Source organism: Eucyclogobius newberryi, unplaced genomic scaffold, assembly GCF_026437365.1.
Source record: "Eucyclogobius newberryi isolate DKJ021-1_F unplaced genomic scaffold, fEucNew1.0.hap1 SCAF_20, whole genome shotgun sequence".
Lineage (NCBI taxonomy): Eukaryota > Metazoa > Chordata > Actinopteri > Gobiiformes > Gobiidae > Eucyclogobius > Eucyclogobius newberryi.
The window spans coordinates 17,351,822-17,365,778 of record NW_027315835.1 but is presented as its reverse complement, the minus strand read 5'-3'; the positions used below and the strand labels follow the sequence as shown (position 1 = coordinate 17,365,778).

At 41.0% G+C, this 13,957-nt stretch overlaps 3 protein-coding genes across 4 annotated transcripts; all 3 read right to left on the bottom strand.

The window, feature by feature from the left end:
- Positions 1–156: 156 nt before the first annotated feature.
- prodh2 (proline dehydrogenase 2) lies at positions 157–3,345 on the bottom strand. Its single transcript, XM_072456617.1, has 10 exons — positions 3,115–3,345; positions 2,390–2,580; positions 1,759–1,885; positions 1,490–1,561; positions 1,337–1,417; positions 1,103–1,246; positions 853–1,019; positions 600–710; positions 426–514; positions 157–346 (listed from the first exon to the last, which is right to left on the bottom strand). The coding sequence occupies exons 1-10, from the start codon at positions 3,343–3,345 to the stop codon at positions 168–170; spliced, it is 1,392 nt and encodes a 463-aa protein (XP_072312718.1). The 3' UTR covers positions 157–167.
- Positions 3,346–4,346: 1,001 nt separating this feature from the next.
- On the bottom strand, positions 4,347–7,383 carry tbx6 (T-box transcription factor 6). Its single transcript, XM_072456679.1, has 8 exons — positions 7,254–7,383; positions 6,949–7,171; positions 6,601–6,868; positions 6,385–6,528; positions 6,240–6,310; positions 6,097–6,155; positions 5,733–6,009; positions 4,347–5,510 (listed from the first exon to the last, which is right to left on the bottom strand). Exons 1-8 carry the CDS (start codon positions 7,321–7,323, stop codon positions 4,427–4,429), a joined length of 2,196 nt encoding a protein of 731 aa, XP_072312780.1. The 5' UTR covers positions 7,324–7,383; the 3' UTR covers positions 4,347–4,426.
- A 2,489-nt stretch (positions 7,384–9,872) lies between these two features.
- Positions 9,873–12,813, bottom strand: nif3l1 (NIF3 NGG1 interacting factor 3-like 1 (S. cerevisiae)). Of its 2 annotated transcripts, none has more exons than XM_072456479.1 (7): positions 12,748–12,813; positions 11,946–12,495; positions 11,645–11,801; positions 10,664–10,787; positions 10,450–10,588; positions 10,261–10,344; positions 9,873–10,092 (listed from the first exon to the last, which is right to left on the bottom strand). In XM_072456479.1, the coding sequence occupies exons 2-7, from the start codon at positions 12,478–12,480 to the stop codon at positions 9,908–9,910; spliced, it is 1,224 nt and encodes a 407-aa protein (XP_072312580.1). In that variant the 5' UTR covers positions 12,481–12,495; positions 12,748–12,813; the 3' UTR covers positions 9,873–9,907. The 2 variants fall into 2 exon arrangements, with proteins under 2 accessions (XP_072312580.1, XP_072312579.1); XM_072456478.1 differs by lacking the exon at positions 12,748–12,813 and adding an exon at positions 12,662–12,685.
- Positions 12,814–13,957: the final 1,144 nt, after the last annotated feature.

Sequence of the window (13,957 nt, the reverse complement as noted above, 5' to 3'; positions counted from 1 at the left end):
TAACAACTCGTGGTGGGAAAAGTACTCTTAATTCTTAAGTAAAAGTAGATACATTCATTTTACAATTTTAGACTGGCTTCTGCAGCACTACACTGGTGCACAGCACATTGGTTTCAACCCAATACTGAAAAGACCTTCCAAGGGGGAAAAAAAACGTTTTTTGTGGCCTATGCAGTGTTGAGTTTTTGTCGCAGTCGTCTTTGCAGCTCCTGCCTCAGGAGGTCTCGCTCTTTGCGGATTCCCTGCAGCACAGTGCGGTTCTCCTGAGCCCGGCGCAGCAGGTACTGCAGTGTGTCATCCACTGAGCCGTACGGTACAGACTTGTAAATGGCGTAACCCTCTTTAGCTGCAATGTTAGGCATGTAATTTTAGAATGCAAATGGCTCCTATTTCTCTAAACATATTTAATACAGCAATGTGCTCACCCAGCGTGAGGGAGACGTGGTCACACATGCCCAGCAGTTGACCAAAACAAACTGAGCCGGCAGCTTTGTCAATGCCCAGCGCTTCCATCCTGTAAGTACAATACAGAAAACATGCTATACAAATTGGTGCATAGAGCCCACCCAAGGGAAGGGGAAAATTCAAGGTGGCCTAACCTTTGTGCAGCCAGTCTGACTGACTCCTCGTTGTGTGTTGCCACAATGATTCTGTAGTGGTCTGGTTGTACGGAGATGACCTCCAGCATGGCATTAAGTGAGCCATTATAACTGCACACAAATCAAATTTCAACTTGTATATTAGTATCCCCATTGGCCATTCCCTTAACAATATTACTGGAGTACACAGTTAAACAGTTAAAATCAGTTAATGGGGTTTGTGGGTCAAAATCCAGTATTTGACAACATTTACCTGTCGTTTGTATCTTCCCAGGAGTTATGAATAGGGTCATGTCTGCCTTCCTTCTGTGCCAGTTTCCTCTCTTTATCCATATAGGCTCCTCTCACCAGTTTGACCCCCAGGCAGAACCCTTCCTTTTTTGAAAGACTGATAGCTTCTTGAATCAGATACCTGGACTCCTGATATAATAGAATAATTTTAGAAATACTTTTATTAAACTAAAACGGCTATTTTAAGTGTGCTCAGAATGGACTCACATTACCTTGAGATAACACTGATACGTGTTCCAAATCCAGGCACCATTTTTGTTGAACTTTTTCATCATCGCCATGGTGACCAGAGAGAGGGCCGGGTTCATGTAGGTGTACTCTGCATCAACCAAGACTCGCACTTTGTTTACACTTTCCTGCAGTATAATGTAAGTCACTGTCAATAAAAAATAAGAATAAAAACGCACATATTTTAGACGTGTTTTATTTGTATGGTCTCGTTTTACCTCTGCAATTTTGGCAAGTCTTCTCAGTCCACAAAGTAAGTGTGCATTCTCCTGCTCATCTAAACCATGCAGACTGATTGGCTGAAATGTTTTTGAGGAAAATGGACCATAAACTAGGACAAGTTCAAATGAATAACATGCAGTTGACATTACCTCTCCATCCATGGCTCGCACCAGCAGATTGAGGTCATAGGGCTGTTGTGCCATAAGGGTAGTGAGCTTCACCTTTACAGAACAGAACAAAGTGGTTGATAGATTTGATGGGAATTGTAGCTTGTTTTTACAGCTGCTTATCTTTGCCCTCAAAAGATAGCTGGACAAGCATTCAGTGTTGGTAACATAACTAATTGGTGCATGGAAAGAGTTATTGAAATGCATAGATATTAATTAAATATTATGAAAACAGATATTTGTTGCCTTACACACAACTCTGGACTGAGCAGAGCAGTGACCTTCAGCTGCATCATCGGGTCTTTGCTCCATGCGTTGCAGTGGGACATCTGGACACACTCCAGCATGGCCTCCATGTTGTCCTCGTACCTCTTCTCTCTGTCAATTTATTTAATAACCTTTATTACACGTGTTATTACAATACTCAACCATATGTCATAATGCCTATTAGGACCTTTATTATGATGTATCTTCTCAATCAAGCATCACTTTTCATTCAAAAAATGTGACATAAATTGCTTCCAAATCAATCCCACATGCCATGCAACCTCCCCACAACAACCTGACCCACACAGCAGAAACATCCCGTCCTCAAGACACACACACCCACACATACAAACACATGCACTCACATGCACGCTAAAGTACATGAGGTTGAGTACAGATAAACCAGTTGAAGTACTTTTTTGCATCTATTTCAGAAATCTTGTATTACAATTATACCATTTGTTGGAAAGTCCTTTAACTTACATTATCAAATAAAATATCCAACTTTATAAAAGGTGTACAATTTGAACAAAATGTTGCTATTTGATGCAATGTGCCTTACAAGCTGTCAATTGAGTATGTAGAAGCCACTGTAAATAATAATGCACTACGCACCCAGTGCTTTCGCCCAGATCTTCCTCAATGGGAACTGCCAACATCGGCCTCAGTCCCAACAAACTCATCTTCTCCATGGAATGGGATATCTCCGTCTCATTCTCTCCAGCCACAAACTGTGCATACACCGTGGGTTTGACAAACAAGGAAAAGCCCCTCTTTCCCAGGAGACTCCGGGCAATGGACATCAACTGAAGCAGACGCAAGAACCAGTGGAGAGTGATGCAGACTGTTGTGTAGCAAGTAGAAAGTACATGCTGCTGCTGCTGCTGCTAGAGAATTACAGCTTTCACTGATATTTCTAAAGACATATGCATATTTTTATTTTCTAGCTTTTTCTTTTTTATACAGTAAATGGGGATGTCATGTCTACTTTGGACACATTTTCATATCTTGTTTCTGGGTCAGTTTGAGTATTTCACTGATTTTACCTGAATTTGTACTTGTCTTAAGATACAATTTTGACCTTTTTCAATTTATTTGTTTTTTTTTCAAGTAAGATTATCTCCCTTTTACAATAAGATAAATGCACTAAATTAAATAAATCTTAACTCCACTGGATTCCATAGATTCAAAATTGAAATAATCTAAAATGAATTTGTAAATCAGTACCAAACCACTGAATATTTTGATTTCATGAACCTATTACATTGACATTTTAATATTTTTAATTTTTTTTGCACTACAGATCTGTCACTTTTTGCACCACTGATCTGTTTTCTTACCGCGCCACAGTGGTTGACCAGCAAAGGGAAGGAGCAGAGGCGATAGACCCCCAGTGCACGCAGCAGCTCTCCCATCGTCTTCACCTGAAACGCCCTGGGGTCCTCAAAGGCCAAAGTGGTAGATAAAGGTTCCAGGTCTCGGGCTGCCACCATCGTCCTGGCAGCAGCTGTACTCATCAACCTAAGGGGCAAGAGGAGAGGCAAGGAGAGAAGTGCACAAGAGCCCAGCATGGTGAGATCTCAGGTGTGATTCTGTCACAGTTTGACTGGAGATGTCTGTGTGTTCCAGTGTGGGACTAGTGTGACCCAGAATCCTGTCTGTCATCTAGTTAATAAATGACCTGTTTAAAATTTGAACAAAGTTGAACCTTGGCATCAGCTCTTTGGTACTTCTACACTTCCTGTCCATCAGTCTGGGCCCTAATATAACAACACTCAGACATGTTCTGTATGTTTACTCTTAATTCTGGTTAGTACCATTCGTAAACGTAGGGCTACACAATATAAGTCAATCAAACCAATCAAATGGCATTAAAATTGCACTGGCTGTAATTATTTAGGCATTTTATGAACCCTGAGGTTTAGACCTTTACAAAGATGTTCTGAAAGATATGGAAGTGTTGGTTTATCAGTTTATATTTCACTTCACTAAGATGTTAATGCTATGGACGTGTGAAGAGTTTAGTAGTGTGTAATTTAAACACTATTAAACCCTTTTGCGGTGATGGGCCTGCCACCTGCTTTTCTTCATGGAGATTTGATTTCTTTATCAGGAATGTTCCACAGTATCTATCTCCATGGGGATAAGCAGGAGACGTCCCCAGGCCAAATTACAGGTCAGCTATGTGGAGAAGAGACCCTGTTCACAGTAAGAATACAGGTTTTTGGACTTATTTTGGAATAAATAAAATCAATATTAATCAAATTGAATACATGCATTTCAGATACGTTTGAGACCATACTGTGGAACATTCCATGCAAATTAATAACATCTCTATGGTGGCACCCCCAATAGAAAGGTTACATCGTGCACCTTTTATATAGTTCTACAAACATCTAATTCTAAGATACAAATATAAAAACACATATCTTAATAGAGTTACAATTAATAATTCAAAAAGCTTGAAGTTGAGACGTTTTTATTTTTCAAATGGAAAATTAGAAGAAAATATATCACCAAATATATACAATGTAAAGCCTCAGAAATGAGAACTGCTAACCAGTTAAAAAAAAACACACAAGTTCAAACTACAGATGGCAACACACATTTTTTCAAAAAGCGCTATTAAAGACATCAAAATGCACATAGATTTTAAAACACAGCTCTCGCTCCCATGTCCAGATAGGACCCTTGGGTGGGACCGTACAGATGCCTCAGAGGAAGGGAGAGCGATGGGTGTGCCTCCTGGGATTGTAGGAGCCTCAGGGGGTAAGAGGGAAAGGAAGAATACATTGTTGGGTTTGTGGGTGCTGTGCTAAGATCCAGCTGGGGCAGAAGAGACGGATGGTGCCGCATTCTGTCTGGACGATAGGGGGCGCCAGAGCTGAACTGAGGGATTACGCCTAGGTCAACGGGAAGATAGGAAGCCGCGGTGGAGGGGGCTTGTGCATTTGGTAGGACCTGGGGGTTGGGTGGAGCAGGCATGTGTTGAAATTGCGGATGGGGCAGTGTGGATGCTGAATGGGGGAAAGAGGACGGGGGAAAGGTTTGTGGTTGGTGGCTCAGATTTGGAAGGTGCAAGACAGGGTGACCAGGATGGGAGGAATTTGGAGCCATATTTGGGAAGGCCAGATTTTGCATGTGTGGAGTGTAGGCAAAAGATGTATGATTAGCATATGAAGAAAGAGAGCAGGACAATGAAGAAGTTGAAAGTTGGTTTTGATTTGGGAGTGCTTGAATAGGGGGTGGATTTGTGGGAAGGAAATTTTGATATGTAAATTCTGGAGGGGTGGAGTCATTCACAATCATGGGCTCGGTTATGGTTTGATTGAGCAAAGAGTGAGCAGATATTTGATCATGCAAGCCAGAATCACAGGCAGGATTAGAATCTGAATAAGAAGGGTCAACTGGGTTGTCAAGGGTGCAGTGATAGGAGTTAGCTGGAGGGGTGTCAGTGAGAGGTTGTGGGGAGGAGGAGGAGTTTGAATGGGGTGGGGTAGGGAAGGTGAAGGTGGTCTGCTGCAGGGCCGGGGTAGTGGTGGAGGAGGGGGGCAGAGTGGGAGAGGAGGCCAGCATGGTGGGGTAGTCGAGAGGAGGGGGGAGAGAGGACTGGGTGTTACCAGTGTTGTCTGAGGAGTCTGGGATGGAGAGGGATGGGTATGAGGAGGCCTGGGGAGGGAGGGCAGGAGGGGGGAAGCTGGAGTTGTAGGCTGGGTCTCCAAGCTGAGCTTCAGGACTGTGTAGAAAAAAACATCTGCAAAGTTATTTTGTGCAAAGTAAATACTTTATAACTATAGGATTATTTAGGATTATTTACAGTCAGAAGTGACGCTATCATATACAAATTATATAGTCACAAGAAATATTTACTAGTCCAGGTTTAGAATTGTTTCTCATTCCTAAAATAATAATGTACAGTAGTATTATTGTGTCTCAATTCAAATGAATCAAAACTCACTTTTCAATCAGACCGTTGGACACCTCACTCCCTCCTGTGTCCTGTATCCCATTGGTCAGGGGGATATTGACATCAGTCATAAAAGCATGTCCCAGGTCCAGGGTCTGCTCTGGGACGAGGGTGTCTTGGTAGGGTGTGTCCTCTGTCCTGTACCCGCAGCGGGGGTCAGGCAGAGAAGGTAGACAGGAAAGGTCCAGGCTCTGCAGGTCTGGAGGGGGAGTGGAGGTCACTGTGGACTGGGGCAGAACCTCTGTCGAATCACATGGATCACAATTCACTGTAATATGAAAAGATAGTATGAAAAAGTGCAGGTTTTAAACATTTTACCATATGATATTTATGATAGTTCAGGCGGTTTATTTACCAATATCCAATGTTTCCGTAATTTGGTCTATTTTACGCTTCTGCCTTGCATCTCTTTGTCTGGAAAAAACAAAAACATTTAGCCGAGATATTTCACTGCAATGTAATATTTAGGAACAATAAATGGACTTCTTAAATAATTACTTTTTGCTGTTCATGCCGTCCTCTCTAAAGCCTTTCGCAAATGGATTTGAGTTGATTTTCAGCTCTGTAATCTGAAATTTGGTAGGTCAGTTTTCAGTTTTTGCATCATGATAATCAATTCTAATTAAAAAGGATTGACTCTTACCTTATTGTTTTGGTAGGCCGTGACTGTGATAAACTGCGTCTCAGGGAACACAAAGGTTTTCTGTCCGCCACCCCATCTCATGATGTCTCTCGCTTCAACAATGTGAATTCTAGGCTGGTAGCGATGCAGAGAGTGAAGTATTATCTGTAGAAACATAAATAACAATTCAGCTCAAAGCAAGACATTAAATCAATTGATGTTTCCATGCCCACTCACATGTCCCTGTGAGTCCAGAGTGTTGTTGGTGAGCTTGGCATAGTGGAAGGAGATGGTGCGGCTCTGCCAGTGAGCCCCAGTAGCGGGCGAGTCTGGGTGGATGAATACACGGTCGGGTAATCTGGCCTCGGCACCACCTACTGCCTGCCATCCGCCGCCTTGGAATCGATACCTGGAGTTGTCCACGGGAACTATGTCTAAGAGCAGGATGTATCGAAGGGATGGATTTAGGCCCGACAGTACCAGCTTCAACCCTGGAAACAGCCGTCTTTAGGGAGAAACCATCAAAGTCGTGAGTTGAAGTCAAGAGTATTACAATTGTGCATGGTTAATGTTTATTGGATCTACCTGCCCTTCTTGGTAATGATCATTTCTGTTCCCACAGAGCTAAACCTTTTCCATAAAGAGGCATTCTCCAGCTCCATCTTGATCTCCTCTTGGCCCTTGGTCAGTTGGCTGGGGGCAGAATCACTGGGGGCAGTTGGAGGAGGAAGTAGTCTTTGCGAGAAGGTTTTGGCCACAACATCACAGGCTGAAGAGTAAAGGGGCATATGGGCAGCTGGGTCCCGCTCTAGGAAAAAGGAAACATCAAATGTTGAGATCAAAATGCCAGGCAAGGGATTCAATGAAATTAATGAATCGTAAAAACTCACCTCTGTAAAAGCAGTCCCCAATTCTTTGAGATCCCAAGCCCAAACTGGGGTACATTTCCACGCTCAGCATTTTTCCTTTGACTGGATCTCCTTTTCCTCAAATTCGGCAAAAGTACATCACTTCTTCCAGGAAATCCTTTGTCAAACCACAGGTTATTCCTTGTGATCGCTTCAGTTGTCTTCACTTTGAATGGCCACAGTGCTGAGGGCCTCTGTTATATAGGTGTGTGTAACTTCACACATGAAGCCAAATGGTCCCTTTTTCACAATTGCATTTGCAAAGCCTGACGATGCACATCCCACCCTCCATCATAAGGCATGCTCAACAAACAACAAACTGTAATTATATAATTTGGTTGGTAACAACTGCTATTAGTGCATTACCTTAATCATTTACTCATGATGAATAAAGTTATCATCACAAAGCCTTTCATTTTGACAGAATGGGAATTGGTTTCAAATAGATTTTTGTTGTATACATGACAAATTATCTATTTCACACTAAAGATCAACTTAAGATAGTTAAGATAACTTGATGAGCTGACTATATTTTGAAACCCTTTCGCTATGAAACTCTCCTGGATGTATGGAGTTTTACAGACTTCTCAAATCTATGCGAAAAGAGTAGATCATAATAGATTTGTTAATTTGCATTACCTGTATCTCTATTCAATAACACACACAAATCCATAATATTGTTGCAGATGTTCTTATAATGTAAAAGGAACGTGTCATATTAATATAGTGTGAATATTATCTGCATAACTACATACAACAAGAGTCATTTCCAAAAAGTCCTAAAAATAGAGGCCAGTGTTTTGAATGGTACCTGTTATAGCGGGTGTTTACAGCGAGGACTCCTGCTGAGGCCTGATGACTTGATGACATGTTTCTTCCTCTGTCTGTTAGGCTTTCTCAGCAGGGAGTCAACACTCAGATGTAGGTCGGAAAGAGCAGTTTGGTCTATGGTGGCAATTTGGCCCCTACACCACACGTCTGAGTTTGTAATAGAGGGTAAATGTAAGGAATAAAACATTTAACAAAACAAACACAAAACACGCAACACACAAAACATTGTATTATGCGGTAAACTTGTAAAAAGCTTCTTTGGACTAAATTAGTCATTCTCATGTAATTTTGTCCTATTTGCTGTTGTATTTCAGGATTGTATTCTCTCCGGGTTCTCCGGCTTCCTCCCACCGTCTAAAAACATGCATGTGTTAGGTAAAAATTGGTGACTCTAAATTGGCCCTAGTGAATGAATTTGAGAATGAACTGTCTGTTATGTCTCTGTGTCGGCCCTGCGACAAGTTTGCCACTGTCCAGGGTGTACCCCGCCTAAGGCCTGAACTGGGATAGGCTCCAGTCACCCGCGACCCCGAAAGGGAACAAGCGGTAGAAAATGGATGGGCTACTAAATCAGCTGAAAATCTTTCCAATCAACTGTATCAGGGTATTTCTGGACTGATGATATTTTGTTCCTCAAAATATTTTTTTAGTATTCACATCCAAACCACATAAGTCGGAAACATGTCATTATTGCACTGATTCTAGGGATTAGTGTTACATCACTGCTTTGAAACTTAAATGCTGCAACTCTAATGTCCGGTTTTATTTGTTTCATACGGATTTCCTGTCTTTTAGAAACGCAGACGTTGAAAATCTACCTGCTCCCATCCTGACAGTTTAACAAGGACAGCTGTGATCACTTTACAGGACTAATGTATCACTGTTGTTGTTGTTGTTGTTGTTGTTGTAGTTGTTGTTTGGCTTTCCCATTTGTGTGTATGCAGTGCATGCGACACAACAGGGATACAAGCTGCAAAGGACCGAGGGGAAGTGGAGGCGTGAAGCCCATACTGAGAGTAAAGTCATTATGTTGACAGGGGGCAGCGAGGTGTGTGCAAATCCCAATGTATTTACGAACAGACAAGTGTGTGGTAAACGGCCCATAATGACGATTGGGGATTTGTTGTTTTACCATTATCACATTGAAAGGGGCTGGATAGTGTAGGCACATTTACATGTGTGCGCCAACTAGTTTGATCTCAGTTCATGTTTATTTACCAAATGGGCTAAAGGTCAGCTTGTGCCATCCATACACTCTCCATAAATCTGTTACAAATTGTATCAATACATTTGAATAATGTAAACTAACTTGAAGAGATAACACATTTTATTTGAATATTGCTTGTTTAAGTTATAATGGACATTGTGGTACATTGCATATAGGGTATTCTATATATTTAAGGCTAATGATAATTATAAGGTAATTATGCTTATACATTTCTGAAATTGATATGCATAATTATATTGATTATATTAAATGAAAATATTTTTTTATTCAAATTGAAAATTTGATTAAATTATTGTTTAAATTGTTAATGTAGGAGAGGATCTGTATTCAATATTTACTCTATCCATTTACTAGAACTATTTTTATCTGACCGGATTAATTTAATTAATTGTTTTCATCGCACTGTGTCAACACCTTTAGGTCACCCAAGGTGCTTTGGATTATTTCTATGTATCAAAAATAATCTGTGTTAATAGTGTGTTGCCACAAAACATGTCCAATGCACAAATATAATTACATGAATACATTATTCACCTCTACTCCATGTGTTTCAGAAAATTACTTTTATTTAGACATTTCAGACCACCTGCAGGGGGTCTCTGTCGGCCTGGGACACCAGCACAGACACAGTTTCAGGGAGACGAACAGCCAGGCGCTCCCTGAAGACTGACAGAAACCCACGCTCACTGTTGCTATGGTCACTTAGAATGACGCTGGTTCCTTTGGCCACAGCATTCAGGACTTCATGATGAGACATTTCACCTAATAACAGGAATAGAAACAATAGAATTTATTCTGTTCAAGCTTTTCTTGATATAACTTTGTTATAGTTTGGATTAGTTCTTTAATTTGGAGCACTGACCCACTTACAGCTGAGATGATTGATTTTCAAAGATTTTGATTACTTAAAAATTAATTTTATAATCTAACCTGTAACATAGAGATCTGCTTTCACGCCATTTAGAACTGAAGCTCCAGATCCTGCACAAACAGCCACCGTACACACCGAAGACTCTGTAAAAATAAGTTTTGGATTTAAACTTTGGTTAGTAATTACATATTAGAAAAATTATTTTGTAACGATTCTGTATTGTATGTTTCATTTGATCCGATTCAAACCTAGAGTTTGTCCCACTCCCAGAGCCAAACGAAGGTGACTTAAACTCAAATGTATTTTCATTTTATCCACCGCTGTTGCTACGGTTACAGGCTGGTCCAAAACGCTCATGCGCCCTTGGCCGTGCCCGGGGAGAGGAAGCTGTACCAGGTGACAGGAGAGATGTGAGCCAGGCAAGTACTTGTCATCAACAACAATGTGTAGATTTGACTGTACCTTTTCTAACTTTGAGACTGTAAGTGACTGGCTGAGCACTGTGTGTCCTAACACAGTCTGGACACAGTGGGGCAGGGCAGAGTCACTGCAGGTAAAGCTGACGTGGATTCCACTGTTCTCTGACCTAATGAAACAACAGGCAATATACACAAATAACTTTAAAAAGGTCAGTAATTCTGATTTAGAATAATTGCAAAGCTTAAACTTATACTTTATCAATCTATTGTAGAAAAAGATTCAGTTGTAGTCATCTGGACTTGAGTCATCTGGATTCGAGTCCAGATGACTACAACTGAATATTTGGAGCACTCCTGGACGAATGAGGGATAACACAAACATCTTTATCAATCTATGCATTTTCATTGTTTTAAATCCTGTGTTTCAACTTATTAACCGACAATGCAGCCCATCTTTAATAAGTTATGACTACAATTGCAATTACTACACATTAGCAAGCTCATATCGCTGAATGCACTGAAGTGGCAAACCGTGGTCTTGGGACCTTCACACTAGGGCTGGGTATTGCCTAGTACCTCAAGATACTATACATATCATGATACAAGCTCCATGATATGAAACAGAACTTGATACGATATACGTCCCGATTCATGGACATCCCTTAAAACCGGTGTTAAAAGTTTACTAAAATTATGTTTTTATTAAGTAGAATAACAAAATGCATTAGAATTCCATGTTCACAATGTCCTCAGTATCAGAATACAACTATCCTATGATTAAGTCACACTTTCAGCTCCTCAGATTCAGTCTGTAGGTTCAGAAGTGTAGAACTCTGCAATTTATAATGACTTTTTGATGTTTAAAAGTATTACGAAACGCATTTCTGTATCGATACACGTGTTGCCAAGGGGTTCATCACGATATATCACAATACTGATATATACTTCACACACTCACTATATACTTCATGAGCAACAAATGTGAGTCTATGTTGTAGAACCAATGTATTTAAGGTATTACCACCTGTTGCTAGAATACTGGAGAGTTGTTGAACTATCACAGGCTTTCAGTTCTTCCATTACAGCATTTAGAGCCTCATCACTCCTCACAGTGAACTCCACTCTGTGAGTCGGGGGGCCACTACAGAGGGCCTGGCTGAGAACAGTCACATGGCCACTACCTAAGGAACACACAGATACATGATAAGGGACAAAAATATACTCACGGGACTAAGGTGGAGGAGATCACCACTTTGCCTAAACAATCATCAAATATGCAAATGCTGTAGCTTGTGTGACACATTTTCCATGCAATGACCTCTTACCAAGACCTCCTATAAGCCAGTCATTCACGCCTCCTCTGACGCTGTCCCATGAAGTGTGGGGGGAGAAAACAGCCATCCTGGCCTCCACAGCTCGCATGGCCAATCGCTGCTTCCAGTCTTTTTGAACCAGGCGCTTGATTGGTTGAAATAAAGGAGGGTGATATGAGATAAGGAGGTCACAGCTGAGGGTTTCTGCTTCTCCCATGACAGCATCAGTAAGGTCATTTGTAAGTAGAATGGTTTTAATGGGCCGTGGTAAGCTTGGTTCAACCAGCAGGCCAACATTGTCCCATGACTCAGCCAAAGATAAAGGGGCAAGTTGCTCCAGTATTTGCACGACCTCCTTCAGCTCCATCTTTTTGTTGTGATGACAAAACTGGGAACTATGGCATGCAGGAAACGCAGCAGGTGGACTGAGCAGGGAAGGCGTTTGAGTTTTTGAGAAGGGAGTTGTAAAAGATGTGTGGTAGGTCCTGAGGCAAAAGTCTGCACGGGTCAACAAAGCAGATGTCCGTCTTCCACATGCGGCCAACATCAGTGGATACTTGACCTGGGCGGGCAGAAAACGGGAAACCTTTACAAACCAGATTCTATAATAAACACTATAATATAACGGTTGCGCGTTGGAAGCGTTACAACTTTGCTATCAAACAAACAAACTTAGCAATGCTAACTTACTAGCTAGAACAGTTTTGGTTGTATAATCTAGTATTCACAAAGATTGCATACGACGATGCTGTGATATGTTTGTGTGCATGAAAAAATACATTTAAACTCAAACAGAATGATATTTACTCTGTACCGTTCTGGGGTCTGCGCCGCACGCACATGGGTGGCGGCGTTCGCGAAAACGTGTTCCCGCTCGGCTTCCGTTTGTCAAAGGTAGAGTCAAAGCGACAGAAAAGGAAAAGTGTCAAGGAGCGTCACACTGCAGCGTCAAAGCGTCCCCTTTACTGTAATGTAATGTAATGTAATGTAATTAAAACATGAAGATCAAAAATAATTCAGCCCTGTGTGCTTAAACAAGAGAGACCCAATATCTATGAAAATATCCCAAGGACCCTCTCTGTTGTTAACCATTTTTTTATTGATTAGTTTTGAAAGATTATTTTTTCATAGTCCCTATATCATTGGTATAGTTGTTTCCATCACAGATAATAATATTCAAGTGATCAATGTTATCACAATTGGACCTCCAAGGGTCCCTGAACCCCACTTTGAGAACCACTGTCTTCTAGGTAAGAGGAACAACTCAGGGCAAATACCTTTAGTCCAAAGAGGTTCTTGAAATACTTTCAGCAGTAAATTCACAATAATTGTTTTTGATCACTTTAAGATCACTAACATCAGACACACATTATTTGACTTTTTAACAATAATTAACCTTTAAGGAGCAATGGAAATATGTACAGTTTAAGTACAAGGAAAGCTTGTACTTGTCTGTGTGTGCTCAGGTCCCGGAGGGGGACAGGTTAATTACAGTGTATAATTAATGTTTCAGAAAGAAGAAAATTAAATCCAGTCCCTATATTGGAACAGGGTAACCAAAGTGGGGCCTGAGGCATGTAGGCGCTCAGATTTGTTTGGAGTATTTACCGTGATTCTGTTTTGCGCTGGTGGCAATAGTTGGAGTGAGACAAACTCTGCAGCTGAACTCTGTGTATACAAAACAGTATAGTCTGTCCAAGGCTGCAATTATGTATTAATTTGAGCACCTCCCAAGTTAGAGGCTTTTGTAAATTAAATCTTTCCAAACTTCTTGATTCTGCAGAAATGAACTCTATCAGACCCAATGATGTAATGGATTAATGAATAACATGTACGCAGATGTGTGATTATAGGCATGATTTACATAACAGTTCCTAAATACAGTATATTATAAAAGACATTCAGGGTGATCTAAACAGACAGAGACGACTTGAGTCCAAGCCAAGGTTATCCAGCAGTGACCCCTTCACAGAAGGATTAGGACTGTCCTCATCACACATATTCAGCATACTAATCATTGTCAA

Coding starts and splice junctions, on each gene's coding strand:
- nif3l1 (XM_072456479.1), bottom strand. CDS start 12,480: ATGTTGGCCGCATGTGGAAGACGGACATCTGCTTTGTTGACCCGTGCA. Junction 10,788..11,644: donor CTCCAGTATTCTAGCAACAG/GTGGTAATACCT, acceptor TTGTTTCATTAG/GTCAGAGAACAGTGGAATCC. Junction 10,345..10,449: donor GGGAGTGGGACAAACTCTAG/GTTTGAATCGGA, acceptor TTATTTTTACAG/AGTCTTCGGTGTGTACGGTG.
- prodh2 (XM_072456617.1), bottom strand. CDS start 3,345: ATGCTGGGCTCTTGTGCACTTCTCTCCTTGCCTCTCCTCTTGCCCCTT. Junction 2,581..3,114: donor TGGTCAACCACTGTGGCGCG/GTAAGAAAACAG, acceptor CGTCTGCTTCAG/TTGATGTCCATTGCCCGGAG. Junction 1,886..2,389: donor GATCTGGGCGAAAGCACTGG/GTGCGTAGTGCA, acceptor ATAAATTGACAG/AGAGAAGAGGTACGAGGACA.
- tbx6 (XM_072456679.1), bottom strand. CDS start 7,323: ATGCTGAGCGTGGAAATGTACCCCAGTTTGGGCTTGGGATCTCAAAGA. Junction 6,311..6,384: donor CGGCCTACCAAAACAATAAG/GTAAGAGTCAAT, acceptor ACCAAATTTCAG/ATTACAGAGCTGAAAATCAA. Junction 6,010..6,096: donor TACGGAAACATTGGATATTG/GTAAATAAACCG, acceptor TTCATATTACAG/TGAATTGTGATCCATGTGAT.